Consider the following 23,329-nt stretch of genomic DNA (forward strand, 5'->3'; position numbering starts at 1 on the left):
CTAGAACGATGTGATGTCCTCATGTGCAACGGCAGAATCTAGTCCTGCGCGTGATCAACTAAATTAAGAGCAGCCATAACATCCTTTCTTTGCTCCACTGATTTATGTATGCAAGTTAAGAATCTGCAGTCGGGGTGGGGAGGAGATTTAAAGGCAAAACTATCCCAGAAGCAGCTTTTCTTCTTGCCCTCCTAAGGTGGGTGCTGGTCCTTCCTCTACGAGGGACACTGACCATCACGGAAGGCAGCACCTCACCTCAGTACAGCTCCCCAAGTGTGGTACTTGAGGGTGGGCCATTTCTGCTGACTGAGCTCTCTTCTCCTTTGCCCTGCTTCCTGGGCTGAGTTGCCTGGCAGGGGGTGTTCAACACAGCCAAGCCTGACTAATCGGGCAGCTCCAGCCCAGAAGCAGGAATGGGTTCTTCCAAGGCCTCGCACAACAAGGGGTGGGGAGCAGAAAGAAAAAGAACCTGTCTTTGCTGCAAAGCTCCTGCAAACACGTCACTAAATCACACCCTCGTGGAAATACTCTTAATGCCCCACCCCACCCCGAAGCAACCACACCAGAGAGAAAAAAAACTGAACAGGCTCAAGTCCCAGTGAGCTTTTATTGAGCTAATTTTCTCTTAAAAAGCAAGTCAGGATTTTATCATTCATCACTTCTGCCCTCTGACATCAATATGGTCAGCCTTCCATTACATACTGTGTACATAGATACACACTGAACCAAAAACTGAGCTCTGCTGGACATCTGCCAGTTACCAGTTTAAAAAAAAAGTCTGTTTTCCCTCCCACCCCACCCTCTTTTTCCAAATTCTAGTCCCCATTGTTCACAGTGAACATGGCCTGGACTGAGGACCAATGAAATATAATGTTGCTTGAACCGAACACAAAAAAGATGCCCCTTCTAAATCTTCCAGTTTGTTTCAATAAAGGGAATTTTGACTAATCATTTTTTCCAGATACCCCTACCCCCACCTCACAATTCCTGGTTAAAATACAGCAAAGCTGTATCTTAGTATATCCCACCCCACCCACCCCCGCATCCCAAATCACCTGCACAGGACTCTCGAATGCTACAAGAAGGGAGGAGGGCTTGCACAGCAGAGGCAGATCATGGCCTTCTATACCCTCATCTTCCTAGCACCAGAGGATGAAAAGAAGCGTCACAGCAAGCCTGATAGGCCCCCAGTTGGGATAAACTCTCCCATGTTCTGCCAGGGTAGAAATGGGGACTGTGCTCCAGAATCAGTGTTCAGACTGCCCAAGCCAGCGGCATGCTCGGCACCAGCAGCACGGGTCAGCCTGCTGCTGGAAACAGCTGCGCGCCGAGGCATGGATTCTGGCAGACAATGGCGCTGCCCTAGCTGGCAGGATTCAGCAAGCCCTGTGCAGGTCAGCCCACCCCTAAAATAAAGAACATTCGAATGAGATGTCTGATGCCAACACCTCTGCCTTTGTATCATGTTTCCACGATGTCATCCAGCCCCAACAACAACAGACACAAAGACAGAGGGCAAAGGAAAGATGCTCCCATCTCATTCTAGAGGAATTAAAAAAGCAAAATACCTCCCCCCCACCCCCCGCCCCCCCAGGGCAATCTCTGGTGAGTACAGCACATTCTGGGAAGAGCACACTGAGATATCTAACTTAAGTCTGGCTTTGCCTCCAGCTTGGAGGGGTTTATTCCTATAGATGGGGTCATCTTGACACACAACAGGGGACAAAGCCAGCACAAGACACCTCAGTGTTTATTCTCTTTGGATCTCAAGAGAAACAGCTGCATCAATGGAAATACTGCTGGCAATTTACCGTTATGAACAAGAATCCAAAATCCTCAGTGTTTGTTTTCTGATACAGGAGGGGAAAAAACGGACCAGGGTTTGCCTAGTCATCATTTGGAGCATCTTTCCATTTACAAATCCCTCTTTGCTCTGGAGAGAGAATGCTACTAACCAATGTCAGGTGGCTTTCTGACCCAACAAAAGCCACCCCAAAATGGTGCTCAAAAATCTAGGCAAATGCCGCTCCTCAGCTAGGCGGCTACATTTTAAGTAATACTTTCCATTTAAAAATGCTGTGCTTCAAGAGTGACTAGATGAGCATGGCATGGGGCACAGCTGCCACCTCAACTCATGGTACCACATCCAGTGCACGCTCTCACAAGACTCTGTATTTCTGCACACTTGTCACCTTTGCACTAAAATGACCCCTTCTCTCCTCTGTTGGGAAGACAAAACTTGGCTGCAGCAGAAGAGCAAGATTTTGCTTTTGGTCAGAATTTCCCACCCAGAAAGCCGCCCCCACCCCGCCCCCAGCGGACGGACACACACACACACACACACACACACACAGAGTACTTGCCAGTCTGATGCAGCCTCAGTAAAGTCCCCAGCAGTGGAGCTGTACTTTAGTGCAGCTTCTGCTACGTTACTGTGGAGTTACTTGAACAAAACATTTTCACTTGAAAGGGCTGTCAGGAGGCAACTGTTTCTAGCACAGATCTCTGAGGAGCGGGCTGGGCGAAGTTGTCATTTTCCATTTCCAATGCAGAGAGAAATTAGGGTAACTCAGCTCTGAAAGCAGAATGGTATTGCAAGTGCCCTTTCTGAAGATGCGGTGTCTGGACAAAGAGAGACTGTGCCTGTCCTGGTGCCTCCTGGCAGCCTGTTGCTGGTCAGGCTGGAAGGGAATTCTTAAGAAGTTTACAGGCCGAGTTGTCTCACTCCTTTTGCCTGCAGATCAGGCCAAACATCAAGCATATTGGGAGGGGCACAATTTAAAGCAACACTACTTGGACCTAAAGCACTTCCCTGCCATGTACAAGGCAAGCAGAATACCTGCAGCAAAGGAGAGCAAACAGCTTGGGCAGGGGGCTTGCCCTTACCTGCTCCAGAGTCTCTAGGCAGACAGACGTCAGACAAAGTCACAACGAAGTTGCAGGAGGCAACCCAGTGCATGAGAACTCCAGAATTAGCCAATGGCATTTGCTCTTTGTAGTTCCAAATCCACATGTGGTATGACCTGTTCTGCCTTGCCCAAGGTGAGCAAGGTCTTTGCCCCCCGCAATGCATATGCTCCCTTCCTGGAGTTTTGGAGGGGGAAATCCAATAGCGCCTCAAAAGGGCTCACTACACTTCTGCCCCACACCTAGATCTCTTCCAAGTATAGCAAGCCTGACCTTCCAAGAGGTCTGAAGTTGTAGCGCTTGGCATGGAGCAGTGTTGCAGAAAACTGAGCCCCCCTCACCTTTAGCTGCTGTCAAGATCTATCTATAATCCCTGTAACCCCAGCAAACTTCATTGAAAACAAGGAAAAAAGAAAAAAGGAAGTTATATATGAACCCATAACAGAAAAACACATATTTACAGAGTTTATACAAGTATACACATCAAATTTTCTGTGGAACACACTTCAGAGAGGAAAGATTGCCACGGCTCTGAGACAAGTCTGCCAAGCAAGTGCTGTGACCACCAACGGAGACTCACGGAAACCAGTCTGTAGTGTTCTGTGAGAGCACAAGGGTTTTTCGGATGGTTCCTGCTGCAGGTGGGTGGCAAGTGGTTCTTTCCTCCTGGAGTGCCAAAGTTGCACTCAAATCAACCCAGATGGTCCAGGTTATTTTGTTTAAATACACGTATTTACAGAGTGGGTGAACTGCAACTGCATCTCAACTCCTCTATTAAAAAAGAAAAAAAGTTAAACAAAAAAGTATTACCGACAAGTGTCACCTCCCGGCCCAGCTTGTGTGAGGGAGAGGAAGGGAGTGGAGGTGGGGAGAGAGACTTTGACCTGAACCAAAATGACTCCTTGGGCTGTATCTGAAAGGTGATATTCTGAATGGTCTCATAGCATAAGGCACTTTGCACAAATAAGTAACAAGCTCTTTAGCTTAAAAGACAGATGAGGAGCCAGGGGGAAGTTGAAATGCACTCAGTCAGGTGGCTGTGGGTGAATCTGAAATCGCAGTCAAGCTTGAGTTTGGGAGTCTTCTCTTTTCAGAGTTCTTCTTCTCCACCACAAAGAAAGAAATTAAAACCAGCAGTTAGTGCAACTAATGTTCAGTCAGCACACAGTGCAAACAAGTGGGAAAAGCAAAGGTATTTCCTTCTTATCTTCTGCTTTCATCCTCACAGCCAGATTTAAAAAAAAAAAAAAAGAGAGAGAGAAAAGGGAAAAAAACTCAGCTCTTTAATCTTCATTAGTTCCAAAACAAAAAGATGGAAAAACTCACAAAGAGAAGGGCATCCCCAAAGAAATGATGTATCACATGTCCAGATCAAAGGGCTTTAGCTTGTGTGTTTAAGCAAAGCCTAGAAAGGAAGAAACACTCTCATTAGTATCAAGTAAATGGCATTAAAAAGCCACTGGCTGATGGAATATCTCAACTTTGCTGCAGCCACTATGAGCTCTGTAATTGAGCCCCCAAATGCATGACTCTCCCCATCTCATCCATAACAGTGCATTTCAAGGAGCTACAGCCACAACTAATTTGAGGAAGTGGAGCATGACTAGAAGCATCCGCAAATGTCTATCATTAAAAGACACTTTAAATCAGTAATTTTAATAAGGAATGGAAGAAATAACTATGCCAGGAATCTTACAGAAAGGATTTAAAAAACATTTTCCCTCATGGCTTCATTATTTCCAGACATTTTACATCTCTAGTCTTTCTATAAAAGTATTCTTATTACATAGTTTTTAGAAATCAATTTGAGGGGAGTAAAAGCAAGGTAACAATATACAAAACACCTTGTCTTAAATTCTAAAAGAAAACATTTCATAATTCAAAACTGTTCAATTTTTCAGAAAAAAAGCAAAAACAGTCCTTGGGAAAAACCTGCTTTACACCCAGGCCTTCACAGAGCAGCACCTCTGCAGAAAGAGCAAGCAACGGGCCTTCCACCAAGAGCTGCAGTCCAGTCCAGGGCTATGGAGCCATCGACAGGCCCAAGAGACTCAAAGGGCCCGTTGGCACGATCGCAGCAGCCCAGTGTGAGTTATTTAAGCAATGTTGGGTTGCGGCACATGCCGGCAGCCAGTCTGAATATTCAAGCCACGACAGGCAGTCACCGTGGCTTATTGTGTCATGCAAAGCCAGAGGGTGGCTTATGCAAGAGTTAAACAACTCCTGCGGAACCCATGGGCTGTTTTATGGTAATGTGAGGATTGTTTAACCCTTGCATAAGCCACCCTCACTGGGTTCACATGACACCCGCCCACCTTGAATATTCAAAAGGCGGGCTGGCACTCACTACAACCCACCGTGGCTTACATAAGCCACGGTGGGCTACAGTGATCATGCGAACCCGGTCTAGTAGTTTACTAGTGGCAAACTGATTTATTGGATTCCATCTCCTATTTGTTTTGTTTAAAAACTTCCCTTTAATTGTATATCTGACTGAAGTGTTCCTGTTCTATTGCTTCATTTGCTCCTCCTTTTAAATAAATCCTTGTCAGCAAACACTGACTTTCATTCACATTTTTATTTCAAGTGTCATGCTTCTTAGTGGTGTTTTTGGTGGATATTTTTTTAAACTATACACAGGACTCCTTATATTTATAATGGTTGAAAGAGAACTAGTAAATTTTCCAGAGAGCACAACTGTATGTAAGCCATAGAGTAGTATTAATTCTCTTATGAGCAACTGCTTGAATTAAAACCAAAACCCCATTTAGTCCAGATGCAACAAATCCTTATTTCTGCTATCTGTTAATCAAGAAGCTTGAATGATATGGAAGATCCACTCCACTGAATTACTTCCCCCAGTAAAAGCTTGCAAAAACAATTCAATGCTATGCCTGCCTCATGACATCAGCCTCATTCACTTGCATGATCTCTCTCTTATTTTTACTGGCTGCCCCACGATCACGAATGCAGACTGAAAAGTGAGAACGAAATTCTAACCACCGTTTGGCCAAGGAGTTCTTTATGGCATGATGGGTTAAGGGATACGGCAAATTTGCCCAAGGCTCTTGGGAACATGCACACCAACAGCCAAGCAGGCAACTTGCCCCTGTTGCCCCGCCTCCGAGTTCAAAATCCCTAAGAAGTCATGGGGTGTCTTGTGACCAAGTTATACACTCTTATCTGACCTTGCAAATCTAACATCAGCAGCTAATGAGTGCAAAGTGCAAAGAGAGGCAGCACTACCCTTCACCTGCCCATTAGCACTGTTCAAAGAGTGGCATGCATGAGACACAGTTCAGTGAGCAGCATCAAGCCTTGCTGGGCAAAGCGGCTTCCCCTGAAATGACTGAAGGATGACCTCATTCAGCCCAATTCTTCCCCCAGCTCCCACGTCTGCATGCAAAGTCAGATACATACGCAGTGATTACGGCTTCTCGTCCTCTACGGGCTCACTGTGGTATTCTGCCACATACAGGCTCTTGTCAATGTTACTGGGGATGGGCTTGATTTCTGTACCCAGCTGCTCTTCAATACTTTTCAGGTTGAATCGATCATCATAGGTGATCAAGTTGATGGCTAGGCCAAGGTGGCCAAATCGACCTTAAAGGAGAGAAACTGGCTGGCGTAAGGTGAGAAGACTCTCAGCAAGCTCAAAGCTTGCCCCACATGGGTCACCCGTGGCTGGCGTGGTAGCAGTGCTGAAGGCTGCTGAAGGCCATGCGTGAGGTGCAGGTGCTACCAGCAATCCCCACTCCCCACCCCCACCAGCTGCATTTTCAAGTTTCACATCCCCATTTATTGTGGTATTTTCAACTTCAGAACAAAAATGTGGCATTTTACTATTCCCCTGTGGGGAGGGGTGCAACACAAAGTTGTTGAAAAAAAGCCCTCACAATTGGATCTGTCATAAAACCAAGAATATTTATGCACAGCTTTCCTTCAGTCCAAAAGCAGCTTATACATATCATAAAACAAAGCAAGAAATATTAGGGAAGTCCCCTGAAAACCTTGTATTACTAGTCAACCACTGATGTCCAGCTTGTGGGCTTCCCATGGGCATCTGGCTGACCACTGCCTGAAAAAAATGCTGGACTAGAGGGGCCTTTTTGGTCTGATCCAGCTGCAGTGCTCTTCTTGTGATCCCTACAGGGAGCCCTGCTCCATGGGCCTGAGGTGACTCCTGGACATGCCCCAATCTTGCCTCCATCCATTCCTGGAAAAGCACCAACCCTGAGTGAGTGGTACCACAGGGAGAGGGAAGGATGGCAACCCATAAAGGCATGCAGAACCCAGGCTGAATAGGGCTTCGCTAGTGCACTGAACTGAGCTTAGAATCAAACTGGCAGCCAGCACAGTTGCTACAGAAAATATTTTTTTGCCAACCCACTCCTCATAAAGGTAAGCTGCGATTACACCAGCAGAAGCTCCTGGACAGTTTTCAAGAACAGCCCCAAGTCAAGAGCCAGAAGTTTATAAAAGCATGGATGATGGGAGCTCACTAAGGGTTCTGTTTAGCTCTTCCAGCACTGGTTCAGAGCACTATTGCTCACAGACTGCTTGCTACTGGAGCAGGGCTCAGCAGAGGATAGTTGCTACACTAGTGAAATCCTTAGTTTGTCCATGGCTGCAACACGAGGGACACAGTAAAGGCTGGCTACTGCCTGCCCAGGATCCCCACCTCATATCAAATGATTTAGCCATTTGCACCAAGGAGCGATACTCAGCTGGCAGCCACCACCAATCCAGTTAAGCTACAAGTTCCTCACCTGATCTGCCAATACGGTGGAGATATGTCTCTGCCAGCTTTGGAAAATCAAAGTTTATCACAACATTCACAGCTTGGATATCAATACCTCGGGTAAACAGATCTGAAAGACAAGCATCCCAGTTTAGACAACTTGACTAATGCAGCAAGCAGGGTCCTCCTCAACCCAAAAGTGGCAGGACAGATTGCCAAACAATAAGACATGGCTCATTTTGTATTTTGTTTTGTCTTTAGCCTCAAGTATTCAGGTTACAGATATGTTAAGAGTTGCAAGAGTTTCAACTGCAGATTCTCAAGGACCCTTCACGGCCATCCAGACAATCATGGTGAGTTACACAAACATCTCATATCCCCAAGTCTCCCACCTTTCAGCTATCTCACCTGGAAAATCTAGAAACCTGGGCAACCTGGTTCTTGTCTACTCACACAGTTGTCACATTCGATTGTGAATGCTCCTCAGGACTGATCACTAAGCCAAAAAGAAACTGATGGAGGCCATCCCTCTTCATTCTTACACTGACTCATATTAATCCCATCCTGCTTGCATTGTCACATTTTCACAAGATCCAGTTACAAAGATGTCATAATGGATTTCCAAAATGGAAGTCAAAGCACAGGGAAATATCTGAAGTCTACCTTCTCTTTGAAACTGCGTGGTCACTAACGTGCAAGGCTTCAGACAGTACATGAGACAGAGAAGACAAAAGGACACTTACCAGTGCAAACAAGATTGCGACATAAACCATTCCGGAAATCGTGGAACACTCTATTGCGGTGCTCCTGGCAAGAAACAATGGGAGATTCACCAGTGGAAACAGCAAGTAGCCTTGTCCACAGACCTCTAGCCACACAGCACCACTTCCTGGAGGAAAATGTGCTCTGCTAAACATGGAATGTCTGGACTGCCACTTTTTGTGCCACTCACACAACCAGTTTGCCTCTTCGGCCTTCACATTAGGACCTCTCCACTTCTGTCTGAACTAAAATAAGCCATCTCTACAGCATCCCCCCAGTATGCTGGTACAAAGCTGACTCCATTGGGTTTAGGAACATAAAGAGGGTCGGTGATGAAAGCTCTTCCTTCAAAAATGCTGTTTAAGTAGTGGTAAAGGAATGAAGATAGTTCCAAAAAGCAGCCAAGTGAGGAACATTTGAGGAGGACCTCTCCTCTCCTCTCCTCACCTACTACCAGCTACAAAATTACATTAAAATCCTACAGGTGCTTGTTAACTGCTCTGAACTTCATACTGACCTGTCTCATCTTTGCATGAATGTAGAAGCACGAGTATCCCAGCTGGGAGATTTTCTTAGCTAGCAGTTCAACCCGTTGGGAGGAGTTGCAGAAGATGATCGATTGATTAATTTGGAGCTAAATACAAATACAAAAGAGGGTTACACTGGTCACTGCCTGTAAATTCCAAGATAACTGATCTTTAAGAAAAGCCTAAGCACACAACTGGACTTAGGAGTGAGAAGTGAAGTGGCCAAGTTTGCCAACGACACCAAATTATTTAGGGTGGTTAAAACCAAAAGGGATTGTGAGGAGCTTCAAAAGGATATCTCCACACTGGGAGAATGGGCATCCAAATGGCAAATGCAGCTCAATGTAAGCCAATATAAAGTGATGCATGTTGGGGCAAAAAATCCCAGCTTCAAGTATAACCTGATGGAATCTGAGATAGCAGTGACTAACCAAGGAAGAGATCTTGGGGTTGTGGTGGACAGTTCAATTAAAATGTTGACCTTGTGTGTGGCTGCAGTGAAAAAGGCAAACTCCATGTTAGGCATAATTAGGAAAGAAGTTGAAAATAAAACTGCCAGTATCAGACTTTCCTTATATAAGACTATGGTGTGGCCACACTTAGAATATTGTGTACAGTTCTGCTCACTGCACCTAAAAAATGATATTGTAGAGCTGGGAAAAGTGCAGAACAGGGCAACTAAAATGATCAAGAGGCTGGAGCAACTCCCTTATGAAGGAAGGTTACTGGGATTGTTTAGCTTGGAAAAATGGCGAGGATACACGATAGAGGTGTATAAAATAAAGTACAGTGTGGACAAAGTGGAGAGGAAGCCATTTTTCTCCCTTCCTCATAATACTAGAACCTAAAGGGGTCATCCCATGAGGCTGATTGGTGAGAGATTCAGGACTGATAACAGGAGCTACTTCTTCACACAGCACATAGTCAAACTATGGAATTTGCTACCACAAGATGCAGTGATGGTCACCAATTTGGATGGCGCTTTAAAAGGGAGTTAGATGAAGTCCTGAAGGAAAAGGCTATCAATGGCTACTGGTCCTGATGGCTCTATACTACGTCCAGTATCAGAGACAGTAAGCCTATGTATATCAGTTGGTGGGGAACATAGGCAGGAGGGTGCTGTTGCACTCATGTCCTGCTTGTGGGTTTTCTGTGGGGAGCTGGTTGGCCGCTGTGTGAACAGAATGCTGGATTAGATGGACCCTTAGTCTGATCCAGCAGGGCTCTTCTTATATTCTTAACACACAGAAATGTTAGACAAGCATCTCATTTATAGTTTCTGGTTAAATGTTCAGGTGTGTTGACAAGTATATACTGTCAAATGCACAAACATTCCCCTCACAGTATTTATTGTATGTATGTATGTACGTATGCATGTATGCATTTATATGCTGCCTTTCCATCAAGAATGGCGCTCAAGGCAGCGAACAATAGAATACAGATTAAACACACTCAAATTGCAAACCTGCAACTTCAAGGGGAACCTAAGCCCATCCCGCACAGGTTGAATCCCTATTCCCTTATCTGCCTTTCAACTAACCAGGAGCACCTCTCTTTTGTCTGGATTAAGCTTCCATTTGTTCACCCTCATCTAGGCTATTACCATCATCAGACACCACTTTATAAAAACTAGAATAGTTTCCTTGAATATAGATGGAAAGGAGAGATAGAGTTGGGTGCCATACAACTTCAGACAAGCTCTCTCAGATTATGCTATTTAATATGAATATATTAAACAGCATAGACGGAACCTGATGGGGACAAGATGGAACCCTGAGAACTCCCCAGCACCACCTTCTTCGGCTTCGAAGAAGAGCTTCGGCTATTGGGCGCTATAGAAATGAAATAAATAAATAAATTCTTAAATGGCCCCTCCAAGGAGGTCTGGAGGTACTGTAAAACAGTGCCTCCAAGTCCCATCCCAGACATCCCAGAAGGATACCATGGTTGATGATACTGAAAACTGCTGAGAGGTCCAGCAGAACCAACAGGGATACACTCCCCGAGTCCAGTTTCCAGCATAGATCACCCACCAAAGGAACCAAAGCCAGATTAAAATTGATCTAGATAATTGACTGATCCAGAAACCTCTGGAGCTACCACACAATCCAGCACCTTGCCCAAGAATGGATCTGGAGACTATCCAGAAGTTATCCAATATGCTGCAGTTCCGGGAAAGGTTTAAAAAAAACAAAACAAAAAAAAACCCCAGGGGTCTCACCATCACTTCTTTTTGACATTATGGTACCATACATTATTGTAAAGCGGCATTCACCACTACCCTTACCCACTCAGCCAGTCCTCCACTCCACCCCCTGTCCACATCCTTAGGCTGCACTAATTGAGAAGTCTCCCTTATAACTGAACAAGCAGAGGTTAAAGTTACATCCACTGGGCTTGTATCAACTATGGCATCCAAGTTGGCATGGATAGAAGTTATTTTATCTTCAAAGTGTCGTCCAGATTGCACACACAACAGGCTATTAAGTGGCACACACTTTCTTTTTGTGAGCTGGATTGTAACAGGCCTTTGACCACCCAACAAAGCTCCATTGGGCAACTCTGTACAAATGCAACCGTGACCAAAAAGAACAATTTCTTTGCCACCATCACCACTACCAAGTATGCTTTCAAATGCACTTCAGCCTCTGTTCAGTTGGGTTCACTAAGTTTTCTACCCATGCCACTTGAGTCAGTTGACCTAACTCAGCTCTGCTCACCTGGATACTCGGTGCAGCACCAACATAGGTTAGAGGGCCAGGGGGTGGGGGGTAGGATTTGCCGTGGTTCATAAAACTTCCACCAGGAAACCACTGCACCTTGGAGCAGGCCTTCAGGGGCTGCAGCTGGTGCTGGGCCATAGAGACAGATAGGGGATGCTGCTGTACCGTCCACCCTTCTGCCCAGCAGCCTCCCTGACCGAGCTGGTCTCAAGTGTGGTGTTGGAGGAACCCAGGACGGTAGTTCTGGGTGACTTCAACTTCCATGCGGAGGCTGTCTCTGGAGTTCCAGCTCAGGACTTCATGGCCTCCATGACAACCATGAGACTCTGTTTGTCATCGGCCCAACACATGAAGCAGGGCATACCCTTGATTTGGTTTACGCTGTGAGATGACTAATCTGAAAATTTGGGGTGGGGGTCAAGTAACACCATTGTCATGGTCAGATCATTTCCTAGTGAGATTTGAACTCATAGCGTTACTTCCCTCCTGCAGGGGTGGGGGATCCATTAGGATTGTCCGCCCTAGGAGACTGTTGGAATCTGATGGATTTCTGAATGCTCCTGGGGATTTCCCAGTGGAGAAAGCTGGTGATCCAGCTGAGGCCCTAGCCTCACTGTGGAACAGTGAGATGTGGAGGGCCATCGCCTCGATTGCACCTGAGTGCCCTCTCCAGTGCTGTGGAACCCGTTCTGCTCCCTGGTATACTGGGGAGCTATGGGCAATGAAACAGGTTGGATGTCAGCTAGAGCACAAATGGCACAAGTCTCGAAGTAAAGATGACTGCGCACGCTCTAGAGCACATAATCGTGCCTATTGTGTGGCGGTGCAGGCAGCTAAGGAGACTTACTTTGCTGCCTCCATTGCATCCTAAAGTAGCCGTCCAGCAGAGGTCTTTTGGGTGGTCTAGGGACTAACGCTCTCCCTGCTGAATGCGGCCCTGGTTCCCTGAAGGACCTGCTGTGACCTTTTTGCATTGCACTTTGAGGACAAAACTGCTTGTCTCCACAGCAAACTTGATGTTGTTGTTAGTGCAGTTCCAGTTGAGGTGGCTGACACCACCATCTGCCCGATTTTGTGGGATCGCTTTCAGTTGTTGTGGCCTGATGATGTGGACAGGGTGCTTGCAGCAATGTGACAAGCCACATACCCTCTCGATCCTTGCCCTTCCTGGCTAATAAAAGCTAGTCAAGCGGGTATGACAGGGTGGGTCCAGGGTGTGGTCAATGCTTCCCTTTGGAAAGGGGTGGCCCCTGCTGTTCTTAAGGAGGCAGTAGTGTGACCACTCCTGAAGAAGCCCACTCTGGACCCAATGGCATTAGACAACTACCGCCCAGTTGCAAATACTTCTTTTTAGGGAAGGTTCTGGAGAGGGTAGTGGCAGAACAACTGCAGGCACTCTTGGAGGATACTGATTATCTAGACCCATTTCAATCTGAGTTTCGTCCTGGTTACGGAACTGAATCAGCCTTGGGCGCCCTGATGGATGACCTTCATCAAGTGAGGGAAGGGGGAGTGCAACCCTGTTAATTCTGCTCAATCTTTCATTGGCTTTAGATACCATTGACCATGGTATCCTCCTGGATCGACTCCATGGGATGGGTACCGGAGGCACCGTTACAGTGGTTCCGGTCCTACCTGTGGGGCTGACTTCAGAGAGTAACATTGGATGACCATTCCTCAAGCCCTTGGCAACTGAGCTATGGGTTTCCACAGAGTACCATCTTGTCCCCAATGTTATTTAATATCTATATGAAGCAACTGGGAGTGGTCATTAGGGGATGTGGAGCCAAGTGCCATTAGTATGCTGATGACACACAGCATTATTTCCCTATGACATCTGAATCAGGAGAAGCTTTGCCAGTGCCTGAACTCAATAATGAGCTGGATGAGGGCCAATAAACTGAAACTGAATCCTGGCAAGACGAAAGCCCTGTGGGTGAGTGGTTCCCAAGTCCAGGAGATAGGCTCATTGCCTGTTCTGGATGGGGTTGCGCTCCCTCTGAAAAATCAGGTCCATAGTTTGGGGGTACTCCTGGATCCATCATTGTCACTGGAATGAAAGCCCAAGTGGCCATGGTGGCTTGGAGTGTCTTTTACCAGCTTCGGCTGGTTCACCAACTACGGCTTCTCTTGGACAGGGATAGCTTGGCCACAGTGGTACAGGTGCTAGTAACCTCAAGACTGGATTATAGCAATGCGCTCTACGTGGGGCTGCCCTTAAGGCTGCTCCAGAAGCTGGAGCTAGTGCAGAATGCAGTAGCTCGGCTGTTGTCAGGAGCTGCCCATTTCCATCATGCAACTCCTTTGCTGCGAGAACTCCATTGGCTGCTTATTTGCTGCGAGGCCAGGTTTAAGGTTTTAGTACTAGTGTACAAAGCCCTAAACAACTTGGGACCAGGATACCTGAGAGAGCAGCTTCTCCCTTACCAACCTGCCTGGTCGCTGGAGGGCTCGCTCACAGTGGTTCCACACGGATCTATGGCCCGACTGGAGTCCACCAGAAGAGCCTTCAGTGTGGTGGCCCCCTTTCTTTGGAATTCCCTGCCCCTGGAGGTCAGGCAGGCACCAGCACTGTTGTTTCTGGTGACTCCTGAAAACAGCACTGTTCCAGGAGGCATTCTTTAATTGACCAGTTGCGGTTTTTATTGGCATTATGTTTTGTAAACAAATATAATTTTAATGTGGTGTTTTAATCTTTTTGTTCTTTTGCTGTTTTATTTTTTGTGTTCACCGCTCTGAAATCTGTTCTAGATATGGAGTGGTATATAAATATTGTAAATAAATAAAATAAATAAATAGTCACTGTTCCACTCATTTCATTGCCCCTAGCTCCCTTGAAAACCGGGGAATCTGTTTGGTACTTGGGATCATCCTCAATTTTGAACTCAGATGAGGAAGTTTCTAAGCAGCTCCCATGGTTATGGTAAAATACTCGCCCTCTTTCAAGTGGAGAGCACAGCTACAAGATAAGTCAGGTGATGCTGCTTCAATTCAGCACAGTCCCTTTGCACCTCACCAGGGCAGGAAACACAGCTTCTTAACTCTCCAGGACACGAAGCATGCAAATAGATGCATCTGCCTAAAATGGCATATTTCTGAGTCAGGGTTCTAGCCGTATTGTGAAAGCAGCTCTTATACCACTGGGAAGATTGTTGTGGCCGGGGGAGGGCACACAGAGAAAAGGCAGGCACATGCAACAGCTCCAGAACTGCGGGAATAGCAGCTAAGACTGCACAGGTGGCGGAATACAGCTGCTACACAGTAAGCCATCTTCCTCAGCAGTGTCTCCAGAACTCTTCTGGCCTTTTTTCTCTAGAGGAAAGAGGCCTTTATTTAGTTTACTGTTTAGGAATGTGGCTTAGCCTCTTTGATCCCATGCACAAAACACACTTTGGGGGGAATGAAGTGGGAGCCAGATTTCACTGCTTACCCTGGAGAAGAGTGTGTTGAGACAGTGCACTTTCTGGCGCTCAGTTACATAAGCATAGTACTGGGTAACTCCCTTCAGTGTCAGCTCCTCCATCAAGTTAATCTCATATGGTTTCTGCAAGTGGGAATTCTGAAACAGAAGCATTCTGACAATTAGGGAAACATGCAGATTACAGCCTGGTAGCAAGCATGATTCATCCTTTTGCTCATTTATGGATGTAGGATTTATCAAAATTGCTGGAGCAAGTCCAACACAGCCCAGACCCACCAATTTCACCCACACTGCACTCACCATAAATTTCTGTACACTTAGAGGGAAAGTGGCTGAGTACAGCAAGATCTGCCTGTTTTTAGGTAGCGTGAGAATAATGTCCTCCATTATTTGAACAAAATCTTGGGACAGCAACTTGTCTGCCTGGAAAGAGAAGTGGACCAATTTAACATTAAAGTGCTCATGAAACATCTGAAAGCTTGCTCCAACACTGGGTACCTCTACTGGACACTTAACAATAGGTTCCAAGCCTGAGTCCCAAATTCAGTATTAAAACATTCCTTCTAGGGCAATATTAGTTTCCCAGTTCTCAGCCAGAATGAACTCGACCTGCATTTTCCAGAGAGGTTACTCTTCAAGTGACACAGCCCCACCCCTTTGGAGAGAGGGAGGAATCTTCCCCGTACAAGCTATCATGATATTGATGTGATTTCAAAAAAGCAGGATGATATCCAATTTAGAAGCCAAGTGCTGCTGCTTTAACTTGCAAAGAACAGTGATTTAAGCAATGCTGATATTACCTCATCTAGTACTATCATCTGGACATGGTCCACCTTTGCTACTCCTTTCTTGATGAGATCCAGAATCCTCCCTGGCGTAGCTATAACCACATGCACTGCAAAAAGAGAAGACCACAGAGATGAGATGCTATTTGAATTATGGGAGTCTGAAACCGAGCACAGAAGAGTAGAAGAGTCAAAGCCCCATCTGAACCTTTCATTCAAGAGTCAGGGCTTCAGAGCACAGCTTAACACCACTCCAAATCATCCTACCTGTATCATCAAGCCTCATTATGTCATCACGCAGGTTGGTGCCTCCTGTGGTTGCCATCACTTTGGCCCCTCCCATGTGTTTGCTGACCTGGATACAGATCTGACTGACCTGCAGGGCAAGTTCTCGCGTGGGAACAATCACCATTGCTGCAAGAGGAAAAGGAGGAGAATAGTCAGGCCACTCTATCCTCATGCTCCTAGGGAGCTCCCAAAGACCTGTTTGCAAATAATTTGTGTCCTTTAAGAGCTAAACCTGAGACATTCAGAAACCCCATTCTCACCAGCCTACACAGACATTCAGTGAATATAAAACAACTGTTAAATTATAAATTGTATGAAGGGAGTAGATACAAACTTCTCTTTCTAAAACATATACAAAGCCAGAACTCAGCAATCAGTGGAGTTCAGGGCAGAAAAGGAAGTAGTTCATAGAATCATAGAAGTAGCTCTTCAAGTACTTGAAAGGTTGTCACAGAGAAGAAGGCCAGGATCTCTTCTCTATCATCCCAGAATGCAGGACACGGAATCATGGGCTCAAGTTACAGGAAGCCAGATTCCGGCTGAACATCAAGAGAAACTTCCTGACTGTTAGAGCAATACAACAATGGAACCAATTACCTAGGGAGGTGGTGGGCTCCCCCACACAGGCGGCATTCAAGATGAGGCTGGACAGCCATCTCTCAGGGATGCTCTGACTTGGATTCCTGCACTGAGCCGGGGGTTGGATTCAATGGCCTTGTAGACCCCTTCCAACCCTACTATTCTATGATTCTATAGTAGAGATCCTGGCCTTCCTCTCTGTGACAACCTTTCAAGGACTTGAAGAGTACTATCCTATCTCCCCTCAGTCTTCTCCTCTCAAGGTTAAACATACCCAGTTCTTGCAGAGTCTCTTCATAGGGCTTTGTTTCCAGTGCCCTGATCATCTTTGTTGCCCTCCTCTGAACCCTCTCCAGCTTGTCTGCATCCTTCTTAATGTACGGTGCCCAGAACTGGACACAGTACTCCAGATGAGGCCTAACCAGTGCTGAGTAAAAGGGAACTAGTACTTCCTGGGATTTGGAAGCTATGCTTCTATTAATGCAGCCCAAAAGAGCACTGGCCCTTTTTGCAGCCACATCACATTGTTGGCTCATATTCAGCTTGTGATCGGCAATTCCAAAATCCTTCTCGCTTGTAGTGTTGCTGAGCCAAGTCTCCCCCATCTTGTAACTGTGCATTTGGTTTCTTTTTCCTAGGTGCAGAACTTGGCATTTATCCCTACTGAATGTCATTCTGTTGTTTTCTACCCAGCACTCCAGTCTATCCAGATCACTTTGAATTTTGTTGCTGTCTTCCAAAGTATTAGCTATCCCACCCAATTTTGTGTCATCTGCAAATTTGATCAGCATTCCTTGCACCTTCTCCTTCAAGTCATTAATACAAATGTGGAAGAGCACTGGGCCCAGGACTGAGCCCTGCGGTACCCCGTTCATTACTTCTTCCCAGTTTAAGAAGATCCCATTGATAAGCACTCTTGGAGTCCGATTCTGTAGCCAACTGTGGATCCACCGGATCGTTGTTTCATCTAGCCCACTTTGAGCTAGTTTGCTCATCAGGTTCATAGTTCTTCAAACACTGCACAATTAACTTATGGAATTAATTGCCACAGAGGTTTAAAAGAAAATTTAACTAAATGGAAGTTCTTGGTTCAAAGGCAATATACCTCTGAGCAACAGATACAGAGGACAAACAGTGGGTTTCTATCAGCCTCATGCCTTGCACATGAGCTACGCAGAGGTATTTGGATGGTTGCTGTTAGACAAAGAATGCTGGACACAAACAAGATTGATGAAGCAAAGCAATCATTTTCTTAATTGACTGTTCCAGGCAGACAGAATGGAAGCATGGTGTTTTTAAAAATGCAGTCATGTCCCATCATGATTTCCAAGATCAATTAAGTCTATCCTCAAGTATGTTATCAATATAATGCAGAGACGTTCTCAGCAGCAGCAGCTTCACAATCCCAGAACCCTTACCCCTTACGGGGTGGGCAAGTTCACAATTTAAACATTCCATTCAAAAATATTCTTCCTGTTTAAGTGTTGAGTAAATCAAAGGAACAGCCTGCATAAACCTCCCAGAGTGCTTCGACTACTGGGTGGTATAAAAATGTAATAAATAAATAAAAATAAACAGGAGTAGCTAAAGGTGAAAGGGGTCTTGCTGAAGAGGTGGGGCCAAAAGGAACATTATCAATCCTGACAAAGATTTCCAAATAATTTCATTCTCCTGATAGCGATGGAGTGGGGAGTTGAGATGGTATGCAACACAACACAGCCCCAGGTGAAGATTAAAGGCACACTGTGACTTAGGCCTAATGGATCTTACTTGTGTTGCCATCTTTAAATTACCTTGTATATTATCCTTCTTTAAGTCAAGCCGTTCAAGTAAGGGAATGAGGTAGGCGCCGCTCTTGCCGGTTCCATTCTTAGCTCTAGCCAAGATATCCCTCCCAGACAAAGCAATGGGAATGCTCTCCTCCTGAAAAGAAGCTGCAGGGATCAGTATGAGACAACACAACACTTGCCTTGCTTGAAGCTGGGGGCGGGGGAGAAGAGAGGAGAAAATAGGCAATGTACCAATAACACTTCATGCACTCAAGCACACTCCCCCTCCCAATCTTTCACTCATTAGCCATGGTAGCAACAGGTTGCCACCCAAACAACCATCATGAACTGGCCCTGACAAAAACAGTAATCAGAAGCTGCAGAAGAGCTCCCACCCACGTCAGTAAAATGACTGAGACATTAACTAATTAGCCATTAGATATTCTGGAGGGTGGGCAGAGATGGGCACTTTCAATTTCTTCCGGATGGTATCCAGCTTTCAAGGTTTCTTTAGATTTAAGACCAAAGCCAAGCCGTAGAAGCCTTGTCCTCAGCAACAGACCATCGCAGAAAAGGCAACAGGAGTCAGCCATGACATGTAAGGGCTTTCTCTCTGCTGGTTTTTCTGGAGATAAGGGCTGGGTGTGCAGAGAAGCACTGAATATTTCAACATTTTCAGGAAAAAGTGAGACCACTGCACTACGCAGAAAACAATGGTTTTCCTCCTATTTATTCAGCTATGAGAAGTTTTCAGATCGCTGAAGAAAACTGCTCTAGACAGGGGAAATGTTGTACTAACCCTACCCAACTGCCTCTTCCTAAACTCTGTACATACATGGATGAGGGAGGAGCCTCAATTATCCATGAGAGTGCAACATCAAGTTAGATTATTGGATGCAGCCAGAGTACCACTGAAAGCAAAGGGGCATGCTTAAGTATCCTTCTATAACACATCACAGGGTGCTCCATCCAGCTCGAGTGGTTCTCTATGATCTAAATTTCCACTCACTGTGCAAGCACCTTACACCTCAGTTCTTGTCAAAACAACAACTGCTAGCAGTTGTGCACCAACCTGAATAGGAGATGGCTTTTCCCAGCCCATTTCAAAAATTCCCATCAGCAACTCCCGTTTCAGACAGTAATCTTCAAATTCATTTCCTTTTGTGGACGTCACATCCTGAACAGGTAAAACAGGACAGTCAGCTTACGCTCTCACACACTGGCAATCTTACTACAAGGTGTAACCCACAAGCTGGTGATCAGTATGCAGGGCATGCTTCCCCACGACCATACATCTGCTTGTCTTGGGGAATAAGATATAAAGTGAACCATACTTTCTGCATGAAAGTATTTGTGCATTTGCATGCACAAATCTTTCAGTCCATTCTACTAGGCCAATGTGATTACTAGAAAAATAGAGTTGGAAACTTTTCACCCAGCTGGAAATGGAAGACCTTCTGCCAAATAATTTACACTACTTCCACCCTCACTTAGACTGAAAACCCATCAAGCAAAACACTCTGAATATATCTACCCTCTGTAGCTTTAGGAACTCCTTACCGAAGTTTTGATTCTCAGATCTTTTGGAGGGAGTTTTAAAGTCTTCTTCCAGTCATCACCAGGTCTGCAGGGAGAAAGCAGTGTTATGTCAGCTCCTGGGTGTCATTTTCCCACTCTAGCCTTCTTTTCATCATGCAGTATGCGCTGTCTCACTCAAGGCTGAGTATTGCAAACCCGGAAATGGACATGACAAAAGAAACTTGACTCCCTCAAATGAGTGAATCTACACCAAGACTTAAAACTCGTTTAAGCCACTGCCTCTCTCCAGGGAGTTGTAGTTCTGGGAAGGGGACAAGGAAACTAATAGTGAATACTCTACATATCACAAATCTACTGGTCTTACCCCAGTTTAATGAGAATCCTGGGAACTGTGGTTCAGTGAAGGTATGAGTTAAACTAGGGTGAAACTGATAGATTTATGGTACAGCTATGTCATAAGAGGTCCATCCATTTACACCATGCAGTGGGCAGTTACGAATTCCACACCTTGGGAAGCTGGCCAGAATGAGTGCTGCCTGGCAAGCAACAACAGTAATTTCAATTTGCCTACTTTGCAGGACAAGATCTCACAGTGACAGCTTCCCACTTCAGTCTCCTCCTTGGAGACCAAGTTCTTCTATCACATCAGCCAAAGCCTAATTTAAATAGATGCAGTCAGATGCTAGTGCAGCATCATGGATGGGGCTGGCCCCTTGATCCAATCCATAATTATAAAAAGCTAGAAGCCGACTGCCTTCCTGTTGAATCATTCCTCGTTGCAGGAGGGCTGTGTTTTATCTATTACGAAAGATGCTCTAGTAAGATAATCATTAAAGAAGTTCTCTCTGGATCTCCATGAATTAAGGAATTTTAGGCAAGTATACAACTCCCATTTCTAGCCAAGGTGGCTGAGTAGGCTATGGCTGAGCAGGTCTAGGTACTCCTAGATGATGTAGACTGATCCTTGGCCCACTGCAATCAGGCTTCTAGATGGGGTTCAGGACTAAGATTGCCTTGATTCCCATGGCTGATAAACTATACCGAGGAAGACACAAGCGGAGCATGACCCTGATGACACTCGAGGGACATATCAGCTTTTGAGACCACCGACCGGGGTATCTGTCCAGATCAGCAGACAGAGGCACTGTTTTACAGTCTTCTGCTGGACTATTAGAGGGGATGAAGTTGGAGCACTGTTCTTCCCTGTGGGAGCTTTTGTAGGGTCCTGCAAATACCCATTTTGTCCCACCACACTCAACATGAAAGTACTGGGAGATGTCATCCAACTCTGTTCATATTTTCCAATGTGAACCAGGTGTGACTGAATGGCAAACTGAATGGCCTGGGGGAGTTGCAGAGTGCTTGGTTTTAAAGGAGAACATATAGTGGGCATAAGAGAAACCTGGTAGAATGGGAAAAAACAGTAGGATATGCTAATCTTTGGATACTAATTTTACAGGAAAGACAGGGAAGGGCATACTGTCACTCTGTACATCAAAAAGGACATCATGTCAAAAACCAGAAACCTTGAAAGGGGCAGATGCCTCCAAAAAATCACTATGGGTGACAATACCAGGCCCCAAAAGTAATTTAGTGGACATACTATCCTCCCACTGACCAGAATGCTCAGGGTGATCTTGAGATGAAGAATGAAGTCAGGGAGGCATTCAAAGGAGAAAATGTTGCTGTAACAGGGGACTTCAATTACCCACACATAGATAAATGTGTGTTCCACTCACAACAAAGGATATAAAAATTCTAGATACCTTAATTGTGCACTACAACTGTTGGTCATGAAATCAACCAAAGGGTAGGCGAGCCTGGACTTAATCGTAAATGGTGCCCAGGACTTAGTGCAAGATGTCCAGTGTTGTTTGGAAACAGCGACAACAGCGCTATCAAATTTAGTTTATATACAAGCGGAAAATTGCCAAGGAAATCCAACACAGTCACATTTTATTTCAAAAAATGAAACTTCTCAAAAATGAAGGGATTGATAAAAAGAAATTTGAAAGGAAAAGTCAAGAAGGTTAAATCTCTCTAAAATGCTTGGGGATTACTAAAAGCTACTCCAATAGAAGGTCAGCTAGCACGTATACCGTAGGCCAGAAAGGTATGACAAACTATGGTTAACAAGCAGTGTAAAGGAAATGGTTAAGAGGAAAGAAAGCTTCGTTCAGAAAATGGAAGTCAAACAAGGAGAACTAAAAGGAGATGGAGAGAGCAATCCTATGGCCACCAGACACTGTCTACAGGGCTACAGAATCGTTCGGTTCCCAGAAACCATGCTCTTCATCCCCTCATAGCCAGCGTGGTTCTCTCCAAGTCACCAGCTCCAGATGGTATCCATGAGAGAGTTCTTAAAGAACTCATATTGTGAAATTGCTGAACTTCCATAAAAAATACATAACATATCCCCAAGATCAGCACCTGTGCCAGAGAAGTGGAAAACAGCCAATGTAACACCAATTTTTAAAAAGGAATCCGGTGGTATTCAGTAAATTATGTCTGTTCCAGGTAAATTAGTGGAAAGCATTCTTATTACCAAGGATACAGAAGCACAAGTCTTGCTGAAAAAGTATCAACATGGTTTCTGCAAAGGCAAGTCCTGCCTCACTAACCTTCTAGAGTGTCAACAAGCACGAGGATAGGGGTGAACTAGCAGGCACTGTTTACTTGGGCAAAGTCCCTCACCAAGGACACCTGAGCAAACTTAGCAGTCATGGGATAAAAGGAGAGGTCCTCTCATGTATTGGTAACTGGTTAAAGAACAAAGAATATAAATAGACAGTTTTGACAATGGAAGAATTGGGCCATAGCTCAGTGGAAGAGCTTTGTGTGAATAAGGTCCCAGGTTCAATCCCCGGCATCTCCAGGTGGAAAAACTCCTGGAGAGCCACTGCCAGCCCTGTCAACAATACAGGGCTAGATCAACCAATGGTCTGACTCAGTGGAGTGATCTGCACAACTGAACAGCCCACCGTAGTTAAACAACCTTTGCATAACCCATGGCTTGCTCCAGGATTATTTGAGGATTGTTTAACCCTTGCACAACCCCCCACCACCTGGGTTTGCACAACATGACATACTGTGGCTGGGTGGTGAATATTCAAATCTTGCCCAGTAAGCGCCATAGCCCACAATGGTTTAAATCCACTATGGTGAGCTATTTTGATCATACAAACTGGGTCAGTATAAGGCAGTTTCCTATGTTCCTGTGAAAGATGTAAACAGTGGAGTCCCACAAGGATCTGTATCCAAACTGGAACTCTTAAACTTCATTTAATT

At 45.4% G+C, this 23,329-nt stretch overlaps 1 protein-coding gene across 1 annotated transcript in view; it reads right to left on the reverse strand.

Annotated features, from left to right (window-relative positions):
- Positions 1-594: 594 nt before the first annotated feature.
- The window catches only part of DDX6 (DEAD-box helicase 6), a 34,268-nt gene continuing 11,533 nt past the window's right edge, over positions 595-23,329 (reverse strand). The window contains exons 3-14 of the mRNA XM_084860527.1: positions 20,063-20,126; positions 19,575-19,679; positions 18,527-18,656; positions 16,134-16,280; positions 15,882-15,976; positions 15,382-15,504; positions 15,091-15,219; positions 8,928-9,044; positions 8,392-8,455; positions 7,677-7,778; positions 6,328-6,510; positions 595-4,312 (exon numbers count right to left, since the gene is read on the reverse strand). Of these exons, the coding sequence (XP_084716653.1) occupies positions 6,335-6,510; positions 7,677-7,778; positions 8,392-8,455; positions 8,928-9,044; positions 15,091-15,219; positions 15,382-15,504; positions 15,882-15,976; positions 16,134-16,280; positions 18,527-18,656; positions 19,575-19,679; positions 20,063-20,126 (1,252 nt within the window). The 3' untranslated portion in view covers positions 595-4,312; positions 6,328-6,334. The remainder of the gene's footprint in view (positions 4,313-6,327; positions 6,511-7,676; positions 7,779-8,391; positions 8,456-8,927; positions 9,045-15,090; positions 15,220-15,381; positions 15,505-15,881; positions 15,977-16,133; positions 16,281-18,526; positions 18,657-19,574; positions 19,680-20,062; positions 20,127-23,329) is intronic.

The sequence above is a fragment of the Heloderma suspectum genome, chromosome 6, assembly GCF_057233095.1.
Source record: "Heloderma suspectum isolate Gila_16-S chromosome 6, 16-S_ref, whole genome shotgun sequence".
NCBI lineage: Eukaryota > Metazoa > Chordata > Lepidosauria > Squamata > Helodermatidae > Heloderma > Heloderma suspectum.